The sequence below is a fragment of the Leptosomus discolor genome, chromosome 2, assembly GCF_034619465.1.
Source record: "Leptosomus discolor isolate bLepDis1 chromosome 2, bLepDis1.hap2, whole genome shotgun sequence".
Classification (NCBI taxonomy): Eukaryota; Metazoa; Chordata; class Aves; order Leptosomiformes; family Leptosomidae; genus Leptosomus; species Leptosomus discolor.
Window position 1 is genome coordinate 72271419 of NC_141392.1, and position 17847 is coordinate 72289265.

Below are 17847 nucleotides of genomic sequence, written 5' to 3' on the forward strand. Positions count from 1 at the left end.
AGACAAAGGCCCTGAGAAATGACCTCAGAATTTGGTCTCACTGTATCATTTCTTTTGATAACAGCGTGCCTTGTACAACCCACTATTGCTGCTCTGATGTTCATTTAATTTCTCCTCCTAAAAATAGTTGCATCCATATGAAACTGTAGTAGAATAAAAATTGTTCCTGACATGTTAACATGGAGTAGGTGGAAAAGAAGCTAACGCCTGACTAGGAATCAAATGCATCATTTGAGGATAGTTTCAAAGATGTGATCAGTTGAGAAGCATTTTCCATCTATAGGCAGTATTTGGAGTAAATTACAAAAATGCTTATAGGATAAGGCAGGGAAGCAGTGAGTGGAGACTAACACTGCTGAAAGGACACAGTAAAAAAGGAAATCAGAACATCAGAAATGATAAGAGAAACAAGGCTTTGGATGGCACTGATAGTAGGGACAAGTAGCATAAAAATACTTCTAGTATGACAGGAGAAAATGGAATCAGGAGGGAATTCCTCTGATCACAGATGCAAATTAAGCAGAGGATGAGAACTGCTGTTCTCCAGGCATGCTGACTCACTAAGCCTTCTGCAAACCTACATCAGTGTTTTGGTCTCAGCTCTCACTGCTCATTACAGCTTTGTGTTCTTGATTTACATGTCTGCTTGTCTGTTCAGGCAAAACCTTCACCAATATCTTTGTATACAATCTCCAGAATCGCTCAGACTACATGAAGACCATATTGTATTTATGTTCTGCACTCAAAATAATAAATCACTTTCTGCTGCACTTTGTTTTTTGCCTGGTCCTCCTAAATTCCATGTTCAAACTCACGGTCATCTCTATTTCAGCCTTCATTTCATTTTGCCTTTTCAAGTAGAACCGGATAAGGTCAAAAGAAAATTTTTCTGTGTACAGTTGTTCCCTGAGGGAGTCAAGGAGTTAGAAAGGGGTATCATCAACCCTTGTCCTTAAACTGAATTATTGCCAGAAACCCCCCCAAAATTGCAGTTTGGATAGGGATGGTCTGCTTTGCAATAACATAAAAATCAAACCTGACTGTTCCAACAGACAGCCACCATGTAACCACGTGGAGACTGTGCCATCAGCAAAGTCAGACATCCAGAGCACAAGGTATCACATCCTGTGCCTGGTTGTTGAGCCAGAGGTAAATCACAGACACATCATGGAAGCAGGTTTCTACTTCCACGTGCTGGAACCAAAATCAGCCGTTTTACCTCTGGAAAGAGTGGCAGTTCACGGCATTTACAAGACACAATCACTGAGCAATGTCACTTTGTGACTCTGGTGCGCTTCTGAGTTGGGAAAACCAGTATCAGTTCTCCAGGAGATGTCCTTGAGGAACTATTCCACATAAGTGCTCCTGTTTGCAATCCCTTTCTGCAGCAGTTCCCTCACAGAGTCCTTTTGCCAACCAAACCAGCAAACACAAGAGTTCCAGCAGTGATATTTCAAATCCACTTCACAGTGACATAGAGCTAATTAAGTATCACTTTCCCATGCTGGGAACACTTGACCACTTGAGGGGAGGAACAACCTACACAGGTCTTGGAGCTCGAATTAGGCAGTACTGGTGGAAACGCTCCGGTGTTTTCTTTACTCAGAAGAAAAGGCTGGCCACACTGTGGGATGCCTGTTTTGTGACTGCACAACTCAGCCACAGAAGCCTGCCGCACACCTATCAGCCTGGTGCTTAGAGCACAGTGAATAATCCTCTTGTTAAGGATTCTCCTGTGGTGCAAGGTCAGCTTCCAGAGCAAATATTTGCGTTTCCTGAGCTTCCCCACGTTGCTGATGTCTGACAACTTTCCTAAGAACTCCTTCTCTGACCATGTCTCCCTGAAGCCTCACCAAACTCAGTTTCTTATGTTCATAGTCTCCTTACCTACTAGATGGTACCTTCCTTTGAGAGGAAGCACAGTTTGTGCTTGGCCAAAGATTTACAGAACTATAAATCACCTAACTGAACACCTTGCAAGATGATTTCTTGTATTTATATATTATATCTAGCAGATACTTTTCTAATACTAGTTCTTAAAATCAGCTGGTGATTGCTGATGTGGTGGTTCAAATGGGTCACACAATGTTCTCTGCAAGTTTAACTTAGGAGGCCTTCTACTTTTTATGATCATGTAATTATCACTAGGTGATATAATTTTGGAAGAAAGTTAAAAAACCCCTTCCTCACAATCATTTAAAGCTCTGAAATACTTATTATCAGTGTATTTGTTAAAACACTTGTTGTTCCTGCTTTGAAGTTAGCAATTTTAATAGGTAATAAAAATAATCACTAATGAAGAAATCAGTTTACTAAATTCCTTGAAAGGGAATAGTTTATTCCTGAATGCCACTTTGCAGCTAAACTGTTCATCAGGGATATGATTTTCAGTTGAAAATCACTATCAATAATTTGCTCAAAACTCTTCACTAAAGATAGAATTTTTGGCTTCTACAGCTAATTAGTTCCAACCTAACAAATATGAAGCTTTGTCTGTGAGACTGCAAAAGGCTATGGCAAACATCAGTGCTATTGATCCAGTCACCTGCTACTTCTTAATCCTACAGCTTTATAGACCTGCCAATAATCTCTCTCGCAATACCCAGGTTTTCATGCAAAATTCTGCTTCTTTTCAGTGTTGCTTACATCTATAACCACTAATCTGTCAAGTCCATTAAATCCATAAAACATATTAAACAGAGCTCAAGAAAGTACAAAATAAAAGCAACAGTGGGAAATATTAATACTATGACAGATTTTTTTTTGAAGAAATATACTCAAGCACATTATCTCCCAATATTGTCATTATCAGAAGACAGACTGTTTCCTCACCAACGTAGGATTAGTGGAAATTAGGGAAATAAACACAAGCCTTATCAAATGCATGAGAAGAAATGCCTCTGCAATGAGTATGACAGAGACAGCCAACAATGAATTTCCATTTTTATTCCACAGTTCAAAATATTAAGAAATAAGGACATGACATTTCGTCACATTACTGACAAAATATGAAATATATTAACAAGGACTAAAAAACTGAGTCTTTTGTGAAAATTGAGAAGGAAAGTTGATAGAACCTGAGAATTTGCACTAAGCAGCTTCCAATTAGGAATGAGTTGCTGCTGTACTAGCAGGTGGGTATATAACAGAAATTGAAGGCAACCATGAAACTTTTAGGAAGAAACATTCTATTTAAATTTGAAAGGTGATTTTCTTTCTTGCGTCAGTTGGCTTGTGTTTATTGGACTGTTTAACTTGGAATTTCAGGTGCACATACTTATAAACATCTATTTAAATGCTTTTTGTGTACATTTGCTTAGAAATAACTATTGATACAAAGATATCCGTACTTTTCTATACAAGTTTGTTGGCACAGCACCTCTACATTTTAGACCCCCTTCCTTTTTCCATGGAGAGGGCTATCACTGTCTTTACTGCTTGACAAATGAAACAAGAACCTTGCTTTAAAATCAAGATGATTTTATAGAAGAACTAATCAGCTGTAAAGATTACATTTTTTTATGCAGCTCTAGTCATGCTACTTCTACAATCCTTATAGACAGAGACACTGAAATACAACCTATGCATGAACTGAAGTCAGCCCTGCTAGAAATCTTTCTATCGTCAAGGTATAGTAATGGTGCAATACTTTCACAGATGCTCTGGGATCTCTTCCTTGCAATCATGCATTTCTGTTAACGGAAACACAAACATATACAGCAAAAAGGAGTTGCGTACACATGTTCAAGCTTCTGTGTTGCCTCATATCTTACGTTTCTCTCAATGGGCTGCATTACGAAAAGCTCCTGATGAGAACGATCTTTATTCTGCAAAAGGACCCTATTCAGCAGTCATCATACTATTGGAAAAAATACTATTGTAAATACCACAGTCATTTGCCTTCTTAAAGGCATGTTGTTCTGAGGTCTGACTCGAATTCTCCCACTTTGAAACACCACCACATTTCTTTTCTTCAGTGTGCCATATCCTTTAAAGGACAAAGAATCCATTTTTTTTTAATCAGTTTTATTTTACTTCATATTTCAGAGAAATACTCTTCTGATAGACAGACTATTTCATATTTTCTAAGCAAGTAACAATAGAAGAAACAAACATTCAAAACCCTCACTAAATTAACTGTGACTGGATTCCCACATTTCTGATACCCATTTACCAGAGAAAAAGCAGGTGGTTTTGAGTGTGCAGATCTCAGACTACCACACACTGCAGATCCATAAGCATTCCCAAGTATTATTTTCCATGCAATTTCACTGTTACAGCTGCAGTGCAGGGAGAAAAGGTGAGAAAAGTTTTAAGACCTTGCTTCTGCTCATTAACTTCCCATGATTATTACTTTCCCTATACATTCTCAATAGGGCTCTTTCTCATAGAGAGAGGCAGTTTGCCATAGGAAAAGGAAAACACCAGTGGGAAGAGGAACATGTCACTTGGGACGTGACAGTGATATATACCAACCACATTATCATCTAAACAGGAACTAAAATACCAGGGCATACACTTGTTGGTAAATGTGCTTGTCCCTTGACATGATTTCTCCACCTTTCCCACCTGATATGCTGTGGGTCCTCACATACCAGCGTTCAGGCATGTACTCGGGCAGGACCTTTTCCAGCCTTCACTTCAAAAGATGGTGCAAATTAGTGCTGATCCATTTTATGAAAGCAGTGACAGTCCACCTCTACCCTGGGGTATTAAAACCTCTTTTAGAATTAAACAAAACAAAACCAAGTATCGGATCACAGACATAATCAGAGAAGCATGGACAAATGATATTGCATAAATATTCTAGTAGCTGCACAGAAGCAAGCTCATGAATATTTAACTCAGAAAAGGTACAGATGCACAATTTTCATTTGAACCTCATTTGTTTTATTTCTGTAACAGTTACAAAAATATCCCTGTAAATTGACTGTCACTGTCACATAACTGAAAACTAAAGGATAAGTGCTCCTCTGAGACATGCACATGGTCTCTCCCTCCCCTGTGTATTCAGAGTGCTCACTACTTCTGTCAGCAAAGCTCTCACCTTCCCTCAAAGATTCCTCCTCCCATCAGGGAAATGTGTGCAAAAAATGGAGGAGGCGGGCAGACAGCATATATTATCCTTCTCCTTTTCTCTTTAATGCCAAATCAGGAAAGATAATGTAGGGAGAGGTTCCAACAGAGCTGGTTGCTAATGACCCCAAGCTGCTCTATTCAGTAACAACCTGGGTCTAAAGCATCTTCAGGGTTTGTGAAGCAAAGTTGCAGCCAAAGGGACACCTAAGCCAAGAGGTGAGTCCCCAGGTCCCTGAATTCTGAGCATCTTCTAGAAGTAACTCGGTGCTCCTGCCTGTGCTTGGCAGCTTACGAGCAGAAGGGAGAGCATACAGCACAACTGTGGCTTTTCCATTGAGTGCTAAATTTGTAAACATTTTTTCAGATGAAGCTGCAATCATTTTTATAGCTCTGTCAACCAGAAATGCAACAGGAGTTCAAAGTAACCATATGCCAATGGCTAATAGTTCAGCCAAATATAAAGGAAAACACATGTTTACAAATCAGTGGAAAAACTTACAGGATATTTGTATATTTTTGCCTGAAAGATGCATTTAGTTGTAAAAATAATTATATGGATTGCCCTGGTAATAATGGAGATAAAGGAAGAGGAAATCACTGCTTGTGTTATGGCTTGGTATTAAGAGTGAGCCAGAAGAATAACTTGAAAATAGAGATTTTTCCCACTATCACAACTTTTTATTCCCTTGATTCTTGTTGTGTCACAGTCCTTATTTTAGAAAAGGCAGTTTACTTAGAGTAAGTTCTATAGCTGTGGCTGTGAGTTACCTGAAGCCCCACATATGCTCTTTGCTCTTTCTTCTGTCTCAGTATCATCTTGTTAACAGAAGCTAATGAAATCAGAAAAAGAAAATGGGAGAGGTGGGCTTTTTCCTGTGTAAGAGAAATATACTGCACTTCCAAAACTTCAGAAAGGATGTCATCTTCATCAAGACTTTGCTGCAAGTCTTGTGTACAGTTTACAACTGGGCTCTGCAAAATCGGATGCTGCTGAGTCTTTGATTTAATGAAAACTTAGGAAGGCAATCCAATTCACTGCAGGGACGGCTTTGTTCTTTCATTATGATTCTTTTTTAATGAGAAAGACGATCACAAGGATAAACTCTATTTCTCTGAATTTTTACACTAATTATATACAAAGCACCATTCTGGCAGAGAGGGACTTATCTCCTTCAGGCAATACAGTTATCATCTTGTAACCACACTTCAAATCTCCCGTATGAACGCTGGAGCTACGTGTACTGAATGTGGATCCTGCTACCCTGGCTAGCTGCTTGAAATGATGAATGTTTAAATATTCAATAAATCACAGGCAAATACTGATACTGCATGAAGTGGCAGAGACAACCCATGCATTTTGCTTACAGCTGTAGGATCAAGGGTACACTATTTTATCAGAACCATTAACTTTCCTCATTGTGGTGGGAAGGGGATGGTTGGTTTTGTAAACAGCACTTGAGATGTTTATGCATTAAGAAGAAGAGTTAGGCCCATATACTAACACTACGAAGGACAGTTATCCCTTAATCCTATGGAAAATCAACTGTTTGTGATTCAGCTCACACCCTTAAGAGACAATTTATTATTTGACATACTGTAAGGCAATCTGGGCTAGATAGGGAGCTGTTTTACCCTCAAATAAAATTAGTGAAAATCACAGTCACTCCTGCGCAATACTCTGATACTGTGGATCAAATTTCAAAGCTTGTTATGTCCTCCCTGACATGGTATCTGAGAACTTCCATGACTGTACCATGCAGTGCCTGGCCTTCCAAATTCTCAAAACCCTTGATTCTTTTACCTACAACATCTGCACCCCTATCTGAATCTATGGCACAAATACAAATACATGTAACTGCAGCTGCAGAGATGGGGATGCAAATCAAGCAGCAAGATGCACGAGTGTTCAAACTGCACTTCCTCGGAGCTTCCTTGAGCCTGTCCACTCATCCTTCTAGTGATGAGGTTCATCTTCTCAAACAGGTACTCACAGACTAGCACCATGTTTGAAAGGCTGGCATGGCTCTTGGAAAAAAGTGCAAGGAGGGAGCTTCACAAGCTCAGTGACAAAACCTAAACCCTGATCCAAGCATAAATGCAAATATGTGCAGATTTGCCCAAGTCTCAGATTTAGGTGCTGGAATCGCCAAGAAAAGCATCACAGTATAAAACACTACACTGTGACCATTTTTTTGTTTCTGCTAAATTCCACTAGCTACCTGCGATGCTGCAGCTGTGAGCTGAATAACTGCATGGCCTCCCATTTTACTGCATCTGTGGTTTCTATTTATGGACTTATTGACACGGAATGGCCACATCTGGCTAAACGTTCCTAAACTGCATGTACATTTACCTCCAGGGTAAAACTGCCTTATTCTCAAGTACTATATTCAGTATAGACATTGCCTCGCAGCGATGATGCAGCATCTTGATGCAAACAAGGTCCATCACCCAGGACTTCAGCCAGCCTAAGCTTGGCATCCCTTATATGCTCACTGCACTTAGTGTCTGTAAGGTTTGCTCTCATAAAATATGCACCAGCCTTTGAACCATGGTGCAAATCTGAATGCTGTTTCTAGAAGAAACTTTGTTGAGGGCATAAACCTGGCAGCCAGAGACATGACCAGGTCTGAACTTCCTGAACTGAAGAGTGACCTGAGCATCTGTGCATTGAACTGCCTGATTTCAGTGCTCCAGGGACTTTGTTGAAAGGAGAGGTACCCTTAGTTCACATGGAACCTTAGTATGAATTCACTTCTCTGTGTGGACAAGACTTCCCATTTCCTCATTTACGTCAAGAGGATGGTAAGAGATCTTTTTTTTCATCCTCTTGTCTGCATCAGCAGGCACAGGAAAAAATAAGGTGCTCTTGTCCTTTTGCTTGATGCCCTCCTGCAGCTTCCTTTGTCTTTGATGGCACAAAGGATACTTCTTTGAGAGCAAAGCTGTTTTGAGAGCAACCTAGTAAAACCAGAGGCATCTCTGGACTGAATGAGCTGCATCAGGGATCATGAGATACTACTATAGAGAATGCTACAGCATGAATGCTTGATTAGGCCTGGCCTTTATTGCTTTGGGGTCATCACGAGTGTATTAGTGTTTGCATCATTAAACCACGACACACAGTGTTCATGCTTAACGGCTGCCACCTGCACCCTAAAGGAACAGTACTTTCCAATTTTCAATTCTCTGTGTGCTGTGGGATGTACATGATTTATTCCAATGATATGAGGCAAGAGGATAGACTGTGCTGCTTCGGCCAGGATTAACAGAAGGACATATATTTTGTAACACAGGACATGTGCTGTGGGTTCGGACAGGAGGTGCCTAACCTAACAATCAGCAGCACAGAACAGAAATAAAAACACTAGAAAGAAAGGGCTGAGGTTTCTTTTGTGCCTTTACCTGCCAACACATTTTCACTATGTTTGGGGCCAGGATTCCCCTCTGTAAGTGTTTGTTTGCACCTTGCTAAACTGCTGGCAAAGCAAAATGCACCTGATGAAAACGAAAATTGACTAAGCCCTGAGGTGCCCTGAGACGCTAGGTCCTTTGTGCAGGTGGAAAGGAGCAGCAGGGCCAAAGCAGAAAGCATTTGTCTGCTGGCTAGTGTAACAAGGACAGCTGACAATGGAAAATCCCTACAACTGAAAAAAACACCCAACCTCTCCACTAGGAACAGCAGAACAAAACAAAGCAAAAGACAAAAGGTCAAGTCTATTGGTTTTACCCCTGCCTTTGTATCACCAACAAGGTCTACCATTTTTTACCCTGTCTTCCTACCAGCTCTATGGAATAAATCATACTCTGTTGAAATTGCATCTGTTTCTGTATTATGGCTAAGAATGCAAGACTTCATTGGACCAGGAAGGGAAATTCTGCAGTTTTGGGAAACGATCATAAAGAATAGGATCCCAAGGCCCTGTATGGAAACTAGGCATACAGGAAAAGTGTAACACCTCACTGAATTGTAATCACCTATGGAGTAAAATAATTAAGGGTCATACAGTAGAGACAGCAGCAGCATTCAGCATTTTACAGCAGGAAATTTTTAAAACTCCATTGAAAGTAGAGGGAAAATTCAAACACAAACACAATGAGCATGTAAATGAGACTGAACAGGAATCTGGCTCTAGTTCTACTGTTTTTTTCTAGCTAGCTTGCTGTGGTGTCCATGATGTGATAGGCAAATCCCAAACACATAACACATCATAATTGTTGCTCCTGTGAGCATGCTATCCAAAACACAAAATCACACGTTACAAAAAAGATCCCTGCAATTTGAAGTGCCTGTAAATAGCCAGCATTCTAGTTTCATTTCTCCTAAACTACAGAATTCCCTCTGAATATGAAAAGGCCTCTTCAAAGCCCAGACAAAAGGACTGTTTGGCTGACCATCTTCATAATAAACATATCCCGCACAGTTTGGCATCCCTAATTAGAAGCCCAGAGTAATTAGGAGAAAGTGCACTGCAGACTGCAAAGCGCAGCACAGCAGGGAGACTCTGCACTACCGCTATGAGAATACCAAAGACCAGAAGGTCATTATTTTTCACTGGTCCCAAGCCACGCTCGCTACTGTATTTCATTTTTACAACCCAGGGTTAGCCTGGCCCCTTGCAGCGGGAGGGCCAGGAGAAGCTGGGCCAGCCTGATGTGCCCTCCCCTGTGCTTCAAGGGGAACGCCGCTGCTCTTTGTGACGTCTGCCATGCATTTGCAGACCAGCGCGTGGGCTGGGTCCTCGCCTTGAGGGACCAAGGACCATTTCTGTTGCAGGCAGAAAGGACCATAAAGCTGCTTGCTTGCAGCTTGTGCAGGTTTTGTTCAACACTGGAGGGATAACCGAGCTCTTTGTTCTACAGCATACTTAGGAAATGGAACGATGACGAAATGCATGTTTTCTAATCAAAATCACACCCTGCCCCCCATCGTCAGTGAACAGGAAGGTCCGTATTTGTGAAGGCTTCTTGTTGAAAATGCTGACAGGATCAATGCCTTTCCAGAAGACATTTCATCTCAATGGTACAACACATATTGCCCAAAGTGTATTATACCTAATATAGTTTGATCAGGTTATATCATGTACTCTCTTTGTTTCCCAGGCATGTTCTTATGAGCAGTCAACAAAAAAAAAGTGTTAACATTAAAAAAATTCTGGTATGTCTGCCTAAGTTAAATACATAATACTAGCTTTGTGTTAATACAACATTGCTAGTGGAATGAAATTGAGTAAAAAAAAAAAAACCACACATTTACTCATTCTATCATTCAATAAATAGCTGACAAGCACTGCAGTAAAACAGAGCAACTCCTATATAGTGTTCTACTTCCCTTCAAGCAGCCTGTTTCAGCCAATTTTAGGGAAGTAGGTAGGATGTTGGGACGAGGGTCATGTATCTAAATGGAGATACATATTTGAATAGCAGATAAATCAGGATTTTACATATGACTGAGATACTGATGTCATAAACAAATCCTAGATAGAAATGCATAAAAAATTATATTCCAGTAACAGGACTGCAATCCTTAATAGTCTCACAGGGCTCTAGCTGACTCAGGGGCACAGATCACATCTGATTATATGTCAAATGTAAGACATTAGTTACTCTAAGGAAATCAGAATTTCCATTGACATATGCTATAACCTCATCACTTAGCCTAGAAGCAGAATTCATCCAGACATACACAGATTCATAAAACCTTTTCTGAACTAGCAAATTATTGCCAGCCCTCAGTAATGGTGGACTGAAAATACTCGCTAACTTCTTGCACTAAAATTAAAGGCACAGCTTGCTGTGTGGAGCCCTACTCGCACAGAATCTGGCCCTTAAGGCTTTATCGTTCCCTTCTGTTCAAAAGGCATCTCTACTGCTCCCTCATTTCTTGTTTTCCAGAATAACAAAAAAATAGCAGTTTCATATTTTTTCTTTCTTTAATGATGTCTAGTAGATGTGCTGTTTTCATTTGAGGCATATGTGAGGTGGCTTTTAGAAGTAATTTATTTTCGGTGGCAAGCTGCTGATGCTTGCACCCATGTTGACTGTTAGTAATTAACACCTTCTGGTCCACTATGGACAATTTCCCACTTACTGCTTTTTAAGGTGTTAAAACTAATCTCCGCCAGCTCTATGTCCCATAGCTCCATTTCACTGCTAGGAGGCTTTTCTTCCTGATAGCCAAGGCTTTGCCTGTCCTCAGTTAATAATAATACACAACCCAAAGTAGTATCTGGAAGTGTCCTGACAAGATTCTGTTAAGCAGAATCCTCTGCTGATGAGGGAATTGAGCTGAGATAATGTGTGTTAAAACCTTCTTTTCAACTCAGAGGTGTTACCATGGACAAATACAGGTTTTGGCTGTGAAAACAACAGGCATGAGAGGAAGTTACCTCAAGAGAAAGAACTGATGAGGTCCTTATTACCTATGAATTTTTTGTCATGTCAGCCAGATAAAATATAATGACAGACATTCGTTGCCTTATAATGCTGCATTAGTGACATTAATTTTATAGCATTGTTCTTACACAAAGAAAACTCCTCAAGAATTACATGCAGACCTCAGCAGTGGTGCATTAATGAGCATTGGACCGGAAGCTCTAGAGGATATGTATTTGTGGGTAAGCGGCTACTGGCATCTGTGCATGCCTGAGTGTGTGCATTCCTAACTGTGAAGAACCTCTGCACTCACCTCTTCAGGGAAATAACACATTCAACTTAAATTTACATATAACAACAGCAACAAAAAATAAAATTAGCATTAAAATATCCAGAGTAAAAGACAGTTTTCTAGATACCAGATTCATCATTTAACAGAAACTTCCGAGTTCAACTGACAGAAAAGGGGGTTGGATTTTGCCTCAGAAAAATCCCAGTTTGGCCAAATTATTTTCTTTTTCATGACCACTAACTGAGTAGTATTCATATTTTAAGGCTCATATGAAAATCACACAAGAACAGATTTCCTTTAACACTTCTGTCACTGCTTATTTCTGGTCATGAGAACAAAAAATGCAATAATGATGAAAAGCCTTACTTACATGGATCTTCACTGCTTAAAACTGTTGAGACAAACTAGTTCCCCATCTAGAGCTACACACAAGCTTTTCTTTCCTTTTTTCTTTTTGCTAGCATGATAATTAAGCTTAAAAGTACTCGGAGATTCTCACACCTGCAGGACTTTTGCATCTTTACGCTGTGACAACATGTGGATTTATTGCAAGGTGGTAGTCCTAATTTTTACATCTACTAAAAGGCTGTGATAAAATTAGTTTGGAAAAACCCCATCTTGACCCAAAATGTAAAAATTTAGTGCAAGCTTCTGCTGCCCATGGACTAGCTTTAGCTGCTGGAAGCTGGGCATTCACTGCAGAAGGCTTCAGTCAGAAGAGGTCAGGAATTAGGGGCTTTAATCATCTGCTAATGATGATTTTCAGAGACCAGTGCAAATTCTACCTTTTCAGTATCACTCGGGGAGTTTATATGTGGTGAGAGGATGAGCAGGAAGGGAAGGCTAAGTCAAAGGGGATCCACAGCAAATCAAAATTTGGAAGAAGCCTCTAAAGAAAGAGGAGTTCCATATGTCTCAGGAAATTATAGTTTTCAGTCCTACAATGAATTAAGGTTTTTTTTTGCCTCCTCAAGTGACGGCTCCTTAGCCAGTATATTTCTGCAAACCACACCCCCCACACCCCCCCCCAAGATTAAGAAAGCAAGGAAAGAAAAAGACAAAGGGATGCAGTTATTTTTGACTACCAGCCAACTTATGATGGTTTGATTTCTGAAGGAGAAAGAGGATAATTTAAAGAAACTTAAATCTTGCATACAGAGTAGGAGAACTGCACTTGAAAAAAAAAGCCTTCTGATGTTCCCAGCACTCAGAACAGCATCATCCCATATAAAATTAATATCATTATTGTGTGATTTCCATCTGTTAACGAAGCCAAACGATTAGAGCTGCTAGAAAAACTGCCTTAGTGGAACAAACACAGATAATGAATTAGAATAAATACACAAGCAAAAAGACAATGTCAGGCTCAATCACTTGGCAATATTAAAAGCCGAGTAAATGAGTTGGCTGCGCAGTGCTATACCATCCAACAGAAATGTTATGCTGAGTGCCTGGATCATTGCTTTCATTGCTTCTGTAGCCAATTTCCTTTTGGATTTTTTTAGACCAAACCATCTTTCTTTTTTTGACAGCTCCTTTTCCAGACTATTCCATTGGTACCCTTTACACTGTGCTCTGGTTGTTCATATGGTTCGTATTCAACCACACGCCTGTCCAAACACCTCTGCAATCCTCCTCACTTGTCCAGAAAATATTTTTCACATATCCTTAATACTTTCCCCATTTGCTTCCCAAATCTATCTTACTGGCACAACAGATAGCTCTGACAAATTTGCTTTAGTCCACCACTATATTTTTAAACAGAGTCAGAAAATTATTTATAAAAATAAAGTACACATTTTTATATCTGTAAAAGAGAGTGCTTGATAGCATTATTGATATATGTTGATATATACCATCTGTCAACCATTATCCTAAATAAACCCCTGTAACGCACAGCAGTATGCTGGGCCATATATCCTCTCACAAGCTAGCATTTTCAAAAAAGTAAAATCTATTTAAAAGTCATAGGGACTTGGCTTCCACAATATCTAAATCAGTCCCAAGAAGGACATTTCTGGGACAGAACTTGTGACTATCTAGACAATCCTACACTCAGAAGAATTATTTTTAAACACAGTTCTCCAGAAAGATGCTACTAATAAGTTTAAACCCTTTTGCAGAGCAAAGCATGTGGTGATGTTTCCCCCTACACAAACTGAAATACCCAAGACAGCGAACACTGCCTGAGCAATCTCTCCTTATATAAAAGCTGACATTTCCTCCACAGATTTGCCTTCATTGCTTCTGAAAAACGTCAATGGAGACCAAGGTTTACAAAACTTAAGTTGTAATACATTCAAGCACCTTGTGCTAGAGCACAGCAGTATATTTTTGACTGTTCATTTTTCGCATGGAAATGAAGTCTTTGGAACACTTTATAGTATTGTATCACAAGACTGCACTATGAGTGAAAAACTTAAGCTTCAGGCTTGTTCCTAAATCATTAGAAGATGTAACATAAAAGAACAATCAAAAAAAATTTGCTCCTGTAAGAAAAAGTGAATCTCTCAGTATGCTGATAAATGTACCGGGGCCCACTAAATTTTGTAGCTCTTTTCCTCCAAGGAGCCCTTCCCTCCTTATGAAAGGAGAGTCGAGTCAAGAAAGCACATGATATTTTTGCTCATTTGTTTTGCTTCTAATCCATGTGTTCTGTGAAGGTGAATAAATAAAACAATTACAAAAAAAGAGTGGGTGAGAAATGTACTTAAACGCATTCACCTCCCACACATCATCTAGACATGAAATCTTAAAGAAGGAAGGGATAGGCAGGAAAGGCACAACCACCCGTATAGACTGTCAAACAGAAGATCATTTGATACACTCTACCAAAGTGTACTATAATGCATTTCTCACTTTGGAGGTCAGATTGGTTACACAGGCCCTGTTGCAAAGCAGGGGCAGGGCCATAATGCTGCTCTGCCCATGCAGCAACCAGAGATGCAGCATCCCGAATTCCCTCCCTTCATCTCCCACTTCCCAACAGCTGAAAATCGTCTGCTATTTTTTTCTAACAATAGGTGAACTATTGAATTGCCATGATCAGCAACTACAACTAGCAAACTCTTCTTTGCTTGCATCTGAGCTCTCCTTAGCCTATATAAGATGTAAAGCATACTAATATTTCCCAGCAAGGTATACAGCCAAATCCAAAATGAACCCTGCGTGTGTGGTTGTGGTGCCAGAGAGGCAGGTGTAAGACAAGCATTCCCATAAGAACAGTTAGGAAGTGAACAGTACTGATGTTCCTTTTTTGCTTTTAGGTAGCACCACTGTCCTCAACATCTACTGATTTACTCTTTGCTAATGAAGATTTGTTGGGGTTTTTTTCAGTTCATCCAATATGTGTTACTAGGTAATGTAAATATGTAACAAATGTTAATGGGATATGTGTCTAAATCACGTTGCTTGTTGTTGTTCTGCAAAAGCCTTTACCCTCACAGTTTTCTACAAAACAGTTTCAGAGAGGCACTTACCTTGTCTGACTGCTAGTGTTGTTGTGTAGACCAAGAATAGAAGGATATAATTGAGGAAGCTCTGAAAAACAGGTGTGTTGGCATGGAAATCTTCTGACAAATACTTGCTTGTGAGACCAATGCCACAGATAAGGAGGGAGAGTACCTGGCCAAGCGCCACAGACAGCAAGAGATCCCTAAAAGGAACAGAAAAACACAGACATAAAATACTCAGCCTCCTCACCAAGGGGGAAATGCTCATCCTCCTCCAGGAATCATGTTCAACAGTGCTAAGACGTGGGAAGAAACACGATGCTTCAGTCAATGAGGGATCTGCTGGGTGTAGCCAACATAGAATTTCCATTATTTCTGCTCTTAGCATGAGCTTAAACATCACCCAAACACACTAGCTTTTATTCACGTATTGAACAACCACAGATGTTACATCTCTACCACTTCACTTCATATTCCACATTTCACAAAGGATAAATGATAGTTTAAATCAAACAAAATACAACATTGCTTCCTTCGAGCACCTTCCCTAACAGAAAGACCCAAGACTATCATTCAGCCAGCGTGGGAATCAAAGCTCTTCCAGGACTTAGTAGACACATAGAAAAAGCAGAGAAAGGATTTTACTGTGTTTCACCGTCAACTTGAATTTAGCGTATAACTTCCTTCCCCTCATTTAATTTCTATTTCATTGGATAAACTATTCTTTCCATCTACTGTGAAAAAAAGATGTATCTTTTCTTTCATCTTTGTCACCGCTTACTCCGTCTTCTGTTTGGTGGGAGCAGGAGGTTCCACTTTTTCCCTTCCTGCCTCCTTCTTGTTCTTAAAAATGTATTTTCTGGTTTGGCTTCTTGCTTCAATCTATTTTTCTTTGCTTCGATCTCCAGTCTCCTCCGCATTCCCCTATTACAATGTTCCCCATTATCTCTCCCCATAGGTCTCCGATAGTTCTTCCTTTTGTGCATGTTCTCTACCTCCCTATAGTTTTCTCCTCTTTACTCAAGAAACCGCTATATCTGAAAGCCCTTTCCCTTCCAACTATCTTTAACTTTTACTCTTGTTGCAGAATCTGTTTTCTAACTGCACAGCCCAATTCAATCCAAACAATCCTCCTCTTCCAGTTTTTGCCACAGGATCTCCTATACCCCTAGCACAAGAATATGTACATTTTTAAATTACCCTTAAAAGGTCTCCCAGGTTCAGTACTTTCATGATGACCAGGCCTGCTCCACAGCTATGCCTTTCCATGTAGAAGCATGAAATACAAAATGTTGGCCTGCAGAGGAGCACGCACAATGACTGCAAGGAAGAGTGAAAGGACATCCAAATGGGACATCTAGTCCAAGACCTGCCAGCTGCTGCTGTCACTGTCACCAGCCTGCAGAAAAGAGGGGCTGTAGGTCCCTGGGGGAACCCATGAAAGAGAGAGGAAGGCGGGAGAGGAGCGTGCTCTGCAGTGTCTCATCAGAGCCTGGTATGAGGAAAGGGGATTAGGCAATCCTAAGGGAGTATAGGAAGGAGGGCAGCACTCTGCTCAGCTGTAACAAATTTCATGTGTGTTCTCCTCTGCCAGACGGTTAAAAAAAATCGCTTCAAGGCCGCTTTGCTTTCCCTGACAGATTTTCCTGACCTCGGCTATGTGTATTCAGCAGCGATGAGCATCTGTGCTCCAGCAACAACTTTCCTGGTAAACTCAAGTGTCAAATTTGTTTCCCTTTTTCTCATAAACAATCCTCCCACTAATGTGTCTCTGTGTCAGTCATGGCGTGATTCAACCAAACAGACACTGGAAAGCACAGGAGGCTGGGTGATTATATTCAGCCAACATACCTCGCTGACAAACAGCCTGACACAGATAGTAAGGGAACAAACTTTATTGTGCTAAACCCCACGTTTTGATGGGAGACTACTGGATAAGTAGCAAGTAAGGATCCACAACTGCTGCCTCCACTGATTCTCCCCTTTCACATTACTCACTCTACTGTGAAACATAACCATGAGAAACAAACACACTCGGTGGAGATAGTATCTTATACTGTGATGTGAATGCTGCCAAAACTATGGATCCTTGGTTCCTGCTGTTACCTGCTATGCTGTTGACATGGAATAAGAAATTTGACTAGTGACTACAATTTAAATCCACATATTAATCTTGTAAACTTGTTTACAGTTCTTCATTTAGTTGGATAGTGTTTCCTTACGTCCTTCTCCTGCAATGAAGTTTCACGCAGGGCTGTCCTCTTGCCTACTGCAGTTTTTGTAGTTTTATTTCATTAGTAAATTAAATGTTTGCAAATCTGTTTCTCTACAGTATGCAGGTGGTTATTAGCTGTTCTCTGTATCTCAGCTATGCCCATGAGCGAATGTCATATCACATCCATTGTGGCACTGCATCTGTTCTGGAAAGAAGCATTTTGGATCCTACTTAGATTTACAAAAAGCTAAATATATCCTCACTCATGAATGGATTTTGCCAGTAATATATTCCTTGTTCCATACGGCTGTTAGCTGTTGGACGTCACTAATCATTACATTTTATCAGACTGGTTGGAAATTTGATGAGGTCTTATATAAGGAATAACTTTTTTATCTCAGCTCCCTATACTCAGGTGTGTCACGAGGCCTAAC

At 40.2% G+C, this 17847-nt stretch overlaps 1 protein-coding gene across 1 annotated transcript in view; it reads right to left on the minus strand.

Annotated features, from left to right (window-relative positions):
* SLC35F1 (solute carrier family 35 member F1) overlaps positions 1-17847 on the minus strand; it is a 249613-nt gene that overhangs the window by 90337 nt on the left and 141429 nt on the right. Inside the window, exon 2 of the mRNA XM_086461268.1 lies at positions 15226-15401. Coding sequence (XP_086317394.1) covers positions 15226-15401 — 176 coding nt within the window. The remainder of the gene's footprint in view (positions 1-15225; positions 15402-17847) is intronic.